The sequence below is a fragment of the Phyllostomus hastatus genome, unplaced genomic scaffold, assembly GCF_019186645.2.
Source record: "Phyllostomus hastatus isolate PE091 unplaced genomic scaffold, TTU_PhHast_1.1 phas_contig_254, whole genome shotgun sequence".
Lineage (NCBI taxonomy): Eukaryota > Metazoa > Chordata > Mammalia > Chiroptera > Phyllostomidae > Phyllostomus > Phyllostomus hastatus.
The window spans coordinates 10,827,204-10,840,589 of record NW_025333810.1 but is presented as its reverse complement, the minus strand read 5'-3'; the positions used below and the strand labels follow the sequence as shown (position 1 = coordinate 10,840,589).

General features: G+C 31.6%; 1 protein-coding gene across 2 annotated transcripts in view; it reads right to left on the bottom strand.

The window, feature by feature from the left end:
* Nucleotides 1-1,165: 1,165 nt before the first annotated feature.
* AP3S1 (adaptor related protein complex 3 subunit sigma 1) overlaps nucleotides 1,166-13,386 on the bottom strand; it is a 75,086-nt gene continuing 62,865 nt past the window's right edge. Inside the window, exons 5-6 of one of the 2 annotated variants that reach the window (XM_045837880.1) lie at nucleotides 11,031-11,138; nucleotides 1,166-1,881 (exon numbers count right to left, since the gene is read on the bottom strand). In XM_045837880.1, the coding sequence (XP_045693836.1) occupies nucleotides 1,753-1,881; nucleotides 11,031-11,138 (237 nt within the window). In that variant the 3' untranslated portion in view covers nucleotides 1,166-1,752. Of the gene's footprint in view, nucleotides 1,882-7,769; nucleotides 7,811-11,030; nucleotides 11,139-13,386 lie in introns of those variants that run through there. The other variant, XM_045837881.1, reaches the window with a different exon arrangement.

The window sequence follows — 13,386 nt, the reverse complement described above, 5'->3', positions numbered from 1 at the left end:
AAGTACCCACATAGTATCTGGCTATGAAAATCTGTAGGAATTCTCTCCACCAGGGATAGACAAGAGTCTGCTAGAGACCCAGGTGCCCTCTTAAAGGGCCAACATACAAAATCTTGTTTCTAGCCACTCACCCTGGGCTCTGACAAAGAAAGGGCAGAGCAGACAGTCCTGTGACAAGAGAATGGGGTTTGTGGTTCTGGGAAGAGGGCTAAGGGGACAGCTTCCAGGGTCCCTGTGATGAGCCCCTCTCCCACACTGCAGACACTATCATTCTTGGGTGTTGTTCCCCTGCATATGGAAGCAGCCTGGGGGAATGCAATAGCCACATCCTCTGGGCTCCCTGTCACCCCATCCTGCAGAGTTGAGCCCTGCAGAGGAGTCAGCTGCCTAGGGCCAGAATATAGAGGTCTGGGAAGATGCAGTGGGTGTCAATGACTCAGTCGTGAGGCTCTGGGGTGAAGGCCATTCCCTGCACCTTCATGGGAGCCTGGCTGGTGCCTACCCCTCACAAAAGATGCACTAGCTCCATCCTCCCCTCTAGATTCCTTGCATCACCTCTCTGCCAGACTTGGGTTCTCCAGAATCTGGGACAGACTAAGTTGTGTGGCCATTTTTCACTTGCACATCCATCTGGTGGAGAGCCCTTCCTTCACACAGCCAACTCTTGTTTTCAAAGAGAACATCTGAGGAAGGAAGACTACCACTGTAAGGAAAACCTCGGTCTAACTGGAAGAGGAATCCTACTCATGGTTCCCAAGGTAAGACCAAATAAGAAAATGTGGTCAATTATGAGAAATAAGAATATAAGTGTTAAGGCTTAAGAAAATATAGTATAGCTTTGACTTTGGGATGGAATAGTCTTTGGGTTCAGTTCTTTGAACCCAAAGAATTTTGTGTTCAAAAGCAATTAAGTATTTGCTGAAGTTATTTTTCAATATCTGAGCAAGAAAGAATCAGATTCAAGGTTTAAACCTATATACATAAAATAAATTCTGTAATTTTTAGAAAAAGATTTGTCATTTCCCACTCCAGAACTCATCCTATATGATGTGTTATAAGATACACTATTTTTGATTGTGAAATAATTGATCTTTAGAATAATTCAGTGAATTTCTGAATATTAAAAACAAAAGTATGAATTAAATAAATCATCATTAACAGCTGCTTAACAGTGATAAAATATACTTTTATTTACTTTGTTGGGTCAAAGGGTCGTAAAAAAAATTATTGCTAAAGTAGATATCAGGCAAACAGAAAGGTGCTTTAGAAGTCCAGTTACCTTGGGGTTTATTTAAACTAATAGGAAAGGTCATAATGTTTTCATGCAATACATACTTGGTTCTTTAAATGACAATTGTGACAAATAACAGAAAGAATTAAGGAATGTTGCACTTGTGATTTATACAAAACACCAACATTTTGGGTTGTACATAATTTAAAGAAATATTCCAAACACTTTTTGAAATACTGTTGTAGCCAATACATAGAGGCATGCCTTATGTGGGCATAGGAATGCAGTTTAGAAAAGAAAGAAAAAAATCATATTGGAACTACTCAATTTCTTCAAAATCACTGAGCAAGAAAAACAACATTGAACCACCATATTGATTTTATACAACTTCTATACAGTACCTTGACTTAAATCCAAGAGCAAAAGTTAAGACTCTCCTCTATTTTTGGTAAACAACTGCATGGTAAACTTAGATGACTTTCCCCCTGGATTTTACCTGGGAGTGGCCTTTTAATTTTTTTTTATTTAAAAGAGGGCAGGTTTGGCACTTTTATACTGATGTCACCAATGTTAATATTTCTTGGGATCTCAGGAAGGTTCATATTCTTTACAGCTGATACAGCACGGGCTGGAGCTCCTGCTAAGCCAGCCTGTATACAGAAGCAAATAAAAGAAAAAGAAAATGTACAACTCAGGTGTAGTCCATAAAGAAACACTAAAAATGGAGGACAATAATAAAAGATTTTCATATAACAAGCTTAGATACCACATGGTAAGTCTGAACTGATATGAGATGGTTACTCTGAAATATTAATCTATAAATAGAAAACAGTTGACATAAAAATACAGTAAATACATGCAATGATAACAATGAAAAGATTTAAATACAAATTAAACTACTAATTAGATAGTACACACAATATTCAAGTGACAAAAGCTAGATCTTCACCTATATCTTGATATAACTGACATATAAGTATGAAGCATATTTTATATTAGCTTCCTTGTTAAACATTTTTTACAATAATCATGATATATTTTGTGGGGCTTTTGCTTTAAAATGGCATTTATTATCAATATATGCTATGGAATTAAAAGTAATAGATCATGCTTATTTAGTTTCTTTACCTTAAAACACTTCAAGACAATGATATTTTTAAATTACTATTTTTTTAATTATAAAGGCTATTATAAACTTTAAAGGACATTCTAGAACATTAAAAAAAAGTCAGGCTTTTAAAGTAAAGCCTCAATCAAAGTAGAACAGTTTTGCCTAAATGTGAAACTGCAACAAGAGGATCATTCTACACTGCAATGCATTAGTAAACACATAATAATTAAAAAGAATCTATCATATCAAGTAAGTTCAACAACATATGTTTAGTTTATAAAATACAAATTTAAAAAATAGCATAAATGCAAAGATAGTAAATAAAAATAGTAAATTTTATTTTATTTATATTTATAAATGAATCTTAAAGCTTCCAGTACCATTAGTGTACAATATTTGGCTTTTATTTTAGTCAGAAAATTCATAATTTTGTAAAGTAATTTTGAAAGAAAATAAGCTTAAAAATAAAAGAATGAATATATATCATTTTTTCTCAAATATCTAATCAACAGTCTTCATATTTTTAAGGTTTAATTTATATATCAATTAGATTTCAGCAGTTTTTATTCAATCTATATAATAAAGCCAATAAACACATTCAATTCATGACATACATCATCTTGCACAAAAGCAGACACTTAAGTAACAAAAACAAATCTTCCACTTTGATTAGATTACATATATGCAGGAGTAGGCAAAAGTAGGTTTACAGTTGTTTGCATGGAAAATACAATGATTAAATAAAATAACAGAAAAATGAACTGTTTTGCTTACAACTGTAAGCCTACTATTCACTCCACCCTGTATAAGAAACAATGGTTATGTAATTAGAGACACTAGTTTTAAAGTCCCTTTTTGTAATTTTAGTTTTTTTCTCTCATGTAATCCTACCTTTCTTGTTAATTTAAAAAATAATAATAAAGCTGTTACCTGAGAAAAATCTTGACTGATACAAAATAGGCCAGTGTAAACTATTTGCTGAATAAAGGATACAAACATTGTTAAGCAATGAAATAAAAGCCATGGATTATCAAGTCAGACTTGGAAATAATAAAAGAATCTGTAATAATAGTATTAATAATAGATATGGTCCACACAGGTAATGATAAGAGTGATATGGATGAAACACTCCATACCCAATAAGACTTAATAGGGCTGGGACTTCGATTTTTATAATTTAATAGGGTTTAGTTGTTTTTGATGTATAACTAAAAATTTGACTGACCTCTGCATTTATACCTACCCAAAGTAATGCAGTTTTAGTTATACCCCACTTCCCTCCCACTGCCCCAAACGACGAAGATACATATGAATATTCCTTAAGATAGCATAAATTATATGGAAAAGGTCTTTAAGTTGATCATTTCAAGTTCAATGTCTAGTTATCAAAATTTAGAATGGTTAAGGATCAAAGAAGAATTCAGTTCAAATAGCTTTATCATCTTGTAGGCTCTCTTCCTTTTACCAGGAAATACATTGTTTCCCAAGGGGGGAAACTATTTTACAAAATGACAGACATCCTGGAACCAGTATCATTTTTTTCTAGGAAGATGAATTTTGTAATTTTTCTAAATAGCAAATCACTTTGCCACTATTTTTACTTTGAAATTTCTATACAGGATACAAATGATAAGTAGGTTATAGGAAAGTATTAATGAGATATATAAATATTTTAAAAGGCATAAATTATTAGAGGATTCTGTGAAAGAGAAAGGGTAGATATGTGTGTGGTTTACTGGATGCTATGATTTATATTTATAAATATTTAAAATAATTGTTTTCAGTATTAAACTAAATGTAATTGTCAAGAGGCCTTCTTTTCCATAATACCCTATACCATAAATGGCCAAACTAAACTTAAGCAAAGAAAATGAGGATAAAAATGTACTCTGTTTAAATTTCATTAGATTAACTCATTTCTTTGTGATCAAAGATGGTGTCGACTTTTGGCTACTAATGAGAACATATGAAGTCAACAGCGTATATGTGCCAAATTCTTATTATGGAAAAAAACAAAGTAAGTTTTTAAGTACAACAAATTACAATTCTTCTAAACATAAGCAGCAAGCTATAGACATGCAAAGGATGGTAACTATTCAGAACACACAAATGAATTAAAAGAATCAAATTATTTCTCAAGCATGTTCAATACTTTTATGTAGAATATCATGAGTTTAAGTGGTATATAATCTTAACACAGTAATGTGTATGTCAATTAAGTTTTAATTAAACAAACATTTTAAGAAATCAGATTCTACAGAATATAAAATGGAGGAAAAAATACAAGAAGGACTGTTGATTAGTAAGTAAATGTTTAAATGAACTATCGATGTTTATATACAAAAACTTAGAGCTTAAAAAAAAGAACTTCACATACTAGGTAGTCAACACCCAAACTGTTATAAAATCAATTTCATCTTTAGACTTCCATGAAAGTGAAGTCTAAAATATTTTTATTAAAGAATAAAATGTAGAAGAGGTAATTTGCCACTAGAAAATCAAGTTGCCAACACAGAGGTATAATTTTTATCTTAGTTTTTTTTCCAGTAAGATATATTCAAAGCAACAAGATAACTTTCATTAATACTCAAATTTATAAAAATTAAGTTTACCTGACTTGTTAGTAGTTTATACAATTTAAAATGTAAAAGTAAGGTATTTCTGACAGTACAACCTAGTTCTTAAAGGTTTTACAGTACACAGTTGACACAAGCAGAAATAAAAAGATGAAACCCTACTGGAGAAATAACTTGTTTCCATCTATGTTATTTTACTTGAGCACCACCATGGCAGGTAAACTGCAACAACTCCACTAACAAAAACAGATACATGAATCCAAAGCCGTTAAGAGTATGAATTAGATGAAAGAATGAAGTACAGTATATAAAAGAATGGTCATGTTTTCTCTCCCATGAGATTAAATAAATTAACAGAATTAAGAGAAAGAAAACAAAATGAAGTCTGCAAGTATACCAAAATGAGGCCAAACAGATAGAAGACTTATACAGACATACTCTTGGAAATTTCAAGCACTAAAATCACAGAGATAGTAATGGATGGATATGATTTTTTTATTTTGTTTTTAAATTGCCAGACCCAAAAATAAACAAAATATGTGCAAGCAAAACCGAAAAAGCAGCATTACTAAAATGTATTTCAAAAAATCTGAAAGCTCCCTTTTCCTCATGCAACAGCAATTAACTTTCTCAAAGGGAAAGGGAATCTAAAATTTATTTCATCTAAGACATTAAATACCAACCTACCATCTTAAAATACTTTTTCAAGTTTGAACTATAGCATAAGAAGATGGTAGCTGGAATAATTTGTATACACTAAAACCTTTACCCACCCTTCCTGCTGGAAGTTGGTATTTGCACATTCAAAATTTTGACCTAACAGCAAAGTGAAAGAACATCAACATTAATAAACACAGTATTAAATGGTTTCAGACTCAAAATCATCAACAAAATAATGGCAGGTTTTTGAAAATGTTTTAAATAAAATAGAAAATGTCAATATTTAAATTTCTGAGTGTAAGGCAGAGTAACATTTAATCTAGGAACTAATAATAGGCTTGCTCTTTGCTTCAAAGACAGTGTTTTAATACTGCAATTATAAACAAAGAGATTGGAAATACTCATGACAATCCTCTAGTGAGCAAGAACATGGCGTCTTATAAAAAAATTATCAATATAAGAATATTTAAAAATCTTAAAACCTTCCAAATTACTACTCATTTTATATAATCTTCATTTATAGTTTTCATTTCTAACACAGAATTTGCCTGTGTGAAATAAATATAGCAGACAAAAGCCTTTGATGGATTTAATGTAACTAGTTTTGACCATTACAAGTGACTTCAGGGGTCTTCACCAGCACAGAGAAGCAGAACCAGCTCACAAGCTGACTTACCAACATCTGTTACTTAGGCTTGCTTTTCTTATTCTATACTCTTTAAAAATAGAAACTTGATTTTAAAAAAGGAAAAAAGCTAATTACTAGTTCTAGGTATGGAAGTTAAGAGACCCAAGTGGTTGATAGTTCCTTGCTAGAAAATAGCAATTTAACATAAATTAAAGACTAGAACATAGAAATTGGCAGTGATTTGACTCAAGAGATTGAATGACACCATTATTTACTTCCTATGGCAGGGATACAGTAATATGGATACAGGGACCAAACATGGTACTCCCAGCTTCATGATATAGCCCATGGTCTTAGGATAAGAAATTATAAAGCCACCTATCTGTTGCTGCTTCTCAAACACATCCAGAAAGCAGTAATTCAGTGGCTAAAAACTACCAAATTCTCAGTGACATTTTCCTAATCGGTAAGGTAGGTAATCTAACTTGTTAAATTTATAGGTTTTTCTTCCCTCCATAAGACTCATTAAAGTATTTTTATTTTGAAATTTTTAAATGGGGTCCTATAAACATTTTCATTTTTCCTGAAATCACTTTGTACAAAGAAGTTGTTCATCATCTACATGGAAATGTTTAAAAAGAAATTCACACGGTTAATTTATAGTGTGAAAACCTGTACAGAAAATACCTGAGAAAATTTAGTTTTTTAAAGCTAGAAGTCTATTGAAAATACTTCTAATATTTACCCATATGTTTTGAAAAAATATTCAAGGTTTATAATATTTTATTGAGTCTTATTATGACATGTTTGGGTGTCAGAATGTTGCTATAGTGGAAATCTATTTTATTTTGATAAATGTAATTATTCTATTTTTTACAGCATTTAATTCAAATTTAAAATATCTGATCTTTCTTTTTTATTGGACACCTTTAATATATACCTATTAGTCAAATTAGTAAAGCAATTCTGTTAAGACTTTGGAAATGAAAACCATTAGGGGGTAAGGGGAGTACTATTTGACAGTCACTTATGCTAAGCCTTCACTGATTCCTACTTTGTATGCAAAACTCTGAAGGTTCAGCTTTTGGTTTTTAAATTCACAGCCTCCAAAACCTAGCAGGCAATTTTATGTTAGAATCCTAATTTAGAAAGATGGGGGGGGGGTGGAATCTGTGAGAGTTAAAGATTGGTTCTGCTATATGATGCTCAAAATAAACTCTAAATTTAATATACAAAGTAAATTGTCATTTTTACAAAATGTAATTTGTCAGGGTAAAATGACAATGTTTAAAAAAAAGAACAAAAAATTTAAACTTTCCTTTTACAATGCAGGCAGACAAAACAGAACAAACATGACATCAATGATATACTAGTAAAGTACACTAAGTCCAATAAAAGATGAAGAAATTACAAAGAGAAACTAGAATGAAAAATAGGCTACAAGGGACTATATGGGTTTATTAACACAAAGAATTTTTGAGTCTGGCCTAAATAATTGATTGCCTTTGACATCATTTTGCTTTCCCTTTTGTTAAAGTACATTTTCCCCAAAGTCAGCAATACCTTGTCTACCTGTCCTGTCTGGGAGATTGAAAGATAAAGGTCTGTAAGAGAGAAGAATGGAAAGAGCTAGAAAGATCAGGATGTTCCGAAAAAAAGAGGACTGACTTTAAAAAAGTAGTGACTAAATTCAGAGCCATTTATTCATCTTATAAATAACATGAAATACATAAAAACTGACAAGTGTCCCCATCCCACCCATCTACCTCCACCCCCAGGGAGTCCGTTCATTCCTAAGCAGATTCCTGGATGCCTCTCAGACTTTCCCCAAATCTCACCACTTCTCAGCTTAAAACCTCCTTTCCCAAGATCCCAATGTTATAGCAAACCATTTTTCTAAGAAAGCAGGATCTATGAAAATACATTTACAGCATATCTTTGCTTCTTCTCTATTTAAAGATTTGGATGATCTTTGCTCCTACCTGTTTAGGCACTGGGAATTAAACTGGTTCACTTTTGACTGTCACTGAAAATGTACTATCATTAACCCAAAATAATAAAATCTTCAGTATCTGACAAAGTAAAGGCATCTAGATAGATCCATATTACACTTTAAAAGCTGTATCTTAATTAAAGCCAGGTTAATTTTTAAAAGATAATGCTATCCTAAATATTACTTAATTAATTTAAAAAATATGATAACCAGGTCTTACATTAAACACGATACTCTGGATTTTAATTAAGTATTTCTTTCTAAGTTTTTGCTTACATAATGAATTTTAGCTAAAATTCAAAAAGAGGCAGATTAATAAAAGTTTACAGTTTGCTTTCAATTAATCTTGAATTACTCTACTGTCATATGTTTGGTAGATATAACCAATTTAAGTAACACAGAACTAGAACCAATGTGAAAATTTTGACATTTCAGTGTCTGGAATAAAGCTGGTAGCCTCCAAACATGTTTAAAATATATGAAAATGATTGAAAAATTACAAATATTAAACATTATTTTTCAATATAATTTCTTAAAATATGATCAGGACTAATGGCCTCACTTTGTCTCAAAATCCTATTTTATAAATAAATGTTAGTAGAAATCACATATAGAGAAACACTTGATAAACATAATTGTGTTTTGTCCCCAATCAGATTTGAAACATACTTTCCTTATAAAGGAGAAAAAGAAAAACTAATCTGGTAGCAGATAAGAACTGCTTGTACGTTAACAGATGATCAGTGTATGTAAAATGGGAGTACTCACTAACATTCAAAACCATTTTAAATAACACTGCTTCTTTAAAAAGTTTTTAAGTTATAGTTTTCTTATAACCATCTCATCAAAAAGGTAAATTCTGTATTTTACTGCTCTTTATAGATTAAAAAACTGCACATTAACAAGATTTTACTGAACAATCAAAAAGGAAATATCCATTATGCAGTTTTTATAGGTCCTTTATGACTTTGTCAATATTATATATATCACACTAGGGAGAAAGAAAAAAAAGGACACCACCAATAGAAAGAAATTAAATACCTGAAAATGTAAAAATTCCAGACAAGAAGTCAATATATTTTTACAGCTGATTCCACAAAATTTACAAATTACCACATCCATTCATTTTAGAGTGATTAATGATTGTGTCGCTGTCTGTATCTTGGCATTTAAAATCTATATCCACACAGTTTTGTAACACAAGGGGTAAGAGATTACATAAATTTCAAATTGATCATTTTAAGACTTACATTTTACAGTAAATCGTTTACTATTCCTTGTAATATATTGCAAACTAACCACATTAAATAATATTTTGAGTTGTTTTCCTTTTCCTAGTCTAATCTAATTTATATTTTCCCCTTTCAAAAACTAGTATTTTAAAAATGGGCTATAGAATACACAAAATATATACAGTTACTTAAAAGAGTCATAATGTTAGCTCTTCACTATTATAAGCCTCTTTTTTGGAAAACCAATAGGGATGGTAAATTGAGATAAGAAAGGCAGGACTATATCAATTTTAAATAAAACATTGGAAAATGTTTTTACACAAAGCTCAACTACTTCTAACCCTCAGATTTCAGATTTATCCATCATCCATCCTGTGTTTTATTCAATTTCAGTGACCATAGTATTGTATTAACCTGATCCTTGCAGGGCTGTCCAACCTTTTGGTATCTCTGGGCCACACTGGAAGAAGAGGAGTCTTGGGCATCACATTAAATACACAAACACTAACAAAAACTGATGAGCAAAAAAAAAAAAAAAGGTTTTAAGTAAATTTACAGTTTTGTGTTGGGCCGCATTCATAGCCATCTTGGGCCGTGGGTTGGACACCCCTGCAGGGGTCAACAGATAATAATTCTTTGGAACTCACCTGTGTAAATTAACACTAGCATATTTTTAATGCCTTGCTTTTACAGTAATATTAACTTTATATCAACCAAACACATGAATTTCTATTAATAATTATAAATATATTTTCCTAATCTAAGTTATGACTATAAATACCAAAAGTAAGAGTATCCTCAAATAAGCATAGCACTGAATGGGATATAAGACTATTATCTCTCTAAACCTCTGTAATAGTAAAAATAAAACAACCAAAATGATGTTAACTTGAGCATCTTTGCTACAGTATCTGTTACTAATATTCAGGCTAGTGCATGAGGGAAGAGTCACTAAAATTCTAAAGTAGGGTTTTATACAATACTATCGTGCTAGTTGGTCCTCATTCTAATAGCACAAAGTTAGCAATGTATAACTAACCAAATCTTTCTCTTACAGAATGCAATAAAAGCCATGAATACATCTATCAATGAATGTATGGGAAGATTAAGGCATTGAATTTACTTTTTCAATATGTACTCGGGCTTGCTAAGCCCCTATTATAACTTATCACTTCCTCATGAGAATTCCATTGCCTTCTCTTTCCTCTTCCAGTAATAGTTTCATAATGCTAAGTTTATATACCTTTTAAAATGTAAGCTCTAAGATTTCCTTGATAATTACTGCCTAATGTTTTATAATGCAAATATTTATTCCATTTTCAAATAAATAATTTCTTTTTTAAGCAATAAGAATTTGGAGTCTTGTTAATTACCTAAGGCAGTTAACTGTGGCTAAAAGTAGGATGCACAAAACTGTTTGGTGGATAGTAGTCACAGAACATTTGGCACACTAAAATTTGTGTATTCCCTTTTTAAAACTGAGTAAGCATACCAGCTGTACCTAAAGTGTGATATTGAAGGACAAACAGTGAAAGCTACAACTCATACATGATTATCATGCTTACTACCTTCATTAACTAGAGCACTTTCCATTCTTACCTCAGATTTCTCCAGTTTATTTTGTGCATCAATTTGTGTTACAATCTCATTCATGTTGGTCTCCAATACCATTCCCCCCATCACCATTTCTGCAAGAATATTGTGAACCTAAAGGAAAAAATAATACACATCCATAAAGAAAACTCACTACAAAACATTTCATAATTCCAGTAGTTTTTTGGTTTAAATACTGCTGTGTCTACTTTATAAGTATGAGCTATAAAATAAAATGATTTGGAGTAAAGGCTCATAATCTACTTTTGTCACTACTGTGAACCCTTAGGCAATTATATAACCTCTTTAAATCTTAATGTAATGGGTTGTAAAACAAAGATAATAATAGTACCTCCTCCATAGATCGCTGAAAAGATTAAATGAGATCATTCATGGAAGTGCCCCAAACAAAGTAAATGATCAATAAAGATTAGCTACCCTTTTTATCAAATTAACTTTAAGGCTAAAAAATGATCCACAAGGTCCTTTGATAGATTCTAAGCCAATAATTATTAAGTTGTTTTATGCTCAAGGTACTTAGTAAAACTATGTGGCATCATTACAAGCTCTAGATTGGAAAATAAAATTTTCTTACTGTAGGTACTTTTTAATATGATTTTACCCCAAAGCTCTCTCTATATGACACACTGAAATTTTTTATCAAATACATCCTGTGACTAAAAACAATTATCTTCCATTAGGGAGAATAAATTTAACCCAGGTGTTTTTTTTTTTTCATAAAGTATTGGATCAAAAATCACTAATTCAAAGCTGAATTAAGCTTCACTGAATAATTATACTCTGCTATAATTTTTACAAAATAACAAGGCATTTAAGAATGGAGACTCTGAAATTAGATAGATACAAATCTGACTCTACCACTTACTAGTCACATGCCCTTCAGCAGTTACATGACCTCTCTGAGTCTGTTACTTTATCTGTGAATTAGAAATAGGATAGGCATTTCATAAGATTATTGTAAGAATAATTTATGTAAAGTGCTAAGCAGTGTATGCATAGTATTACAGAGTAATTCCAATTAAAAAAAATTTTTTTTTTATTAGTCCTGACTGGTGTGACTCAGGTTGAGTGTAGTCCTGCAAACTGAAAGGTTGCTGGTTCGATTCCTGGTCAGGGCACATGCCTGGATTGCAAGCCAGGTCCCAAGTCAGAAGTGTATGACAACTGATGTTTCTCTTGCACACAGATGTTTCTCTCCCTCTCATTCTCCCTCCCTTCCCCTCTCTCCAAAAATAAATAAAATCTATAAAGAAAAAAACAAAAAACAAAACTTTCTTTGGTTAAGTATACAATTATATCATTTGATTTTCATTCCTTTATAATAGTTCATGTAAATGTATTCATGATTTAAAAAATATCATATTGTTATTTACTAATTTTTCATTATGGTAAGATGGATAACTCACATACAAATTTTGAATAAATTATAGAAATTACTTTTTTTTAGCAAACAATACAAAACCAGAAACTATAATTGTTCTTAAAAATCTGTGCTAAAAAATCATCACTTATACTACTATCCTTTCTGTTGCTAGATATCATTTATTAAAACTATATTTTGGTGCTGTACTATGGTATCTGATTTATTTCTCACATTCACCTTTGTTAAAGCTGAGAGAATAAACCAGCTTACTCAAGACACATAAACTGCCCTGTCTGGGGTAGCTCAGTGGATTGAACGTGGGCTGCGAACCAAAGTGTCACAGGTTCAATTCCCAGTCAGGGTACATGCCTGGGTTGCAGGCCATGACCCCCAGCAACCCCACATTGATGTTTCTCTCTTTCTATCTCCCTCCCCTCCCTCTCTAAAAATAAATAAAAATAAAATCTTTAAAAAGACATATAAACTAATATGTGGCAAATTAACAATTCAAACCTAAATCTGAGTGATCCAAATCCAATTCCTTGCTTTCTTCTGTGAACAATAAATGAAATTAACAATTCATAATCTATGAAAATTCAATTAAAGGTTAAGAAGGTGATTAAGCAATGAAATAAAATTATCTTATAATAGCTAATAGGTACTACATGCAGGAAAAGTGTTCAGACAGAAAGGCCATGGTCAGCCAACAGATTTATTAAAACTTCTGTTTTAGCAGTAGCACTTACTCTCTCCTTTTTAAAACAAATTCTCATGAAAAGCACAATCTGTAAACTTGATAAAAGTGCATCAACTCCACCATCCCCACTTTGGTCAGGCTTTCTTATGGGTTCATCATTACATACATTGTACTACTGCCTTTCTAGGAGTATCTCAGAACACAAGCAGTGGAGTAGTGGAAACTATAAATTTCAGTATTATAGAAACATCTTCCAGTTTGGAGGTATCAAAATATGAGCA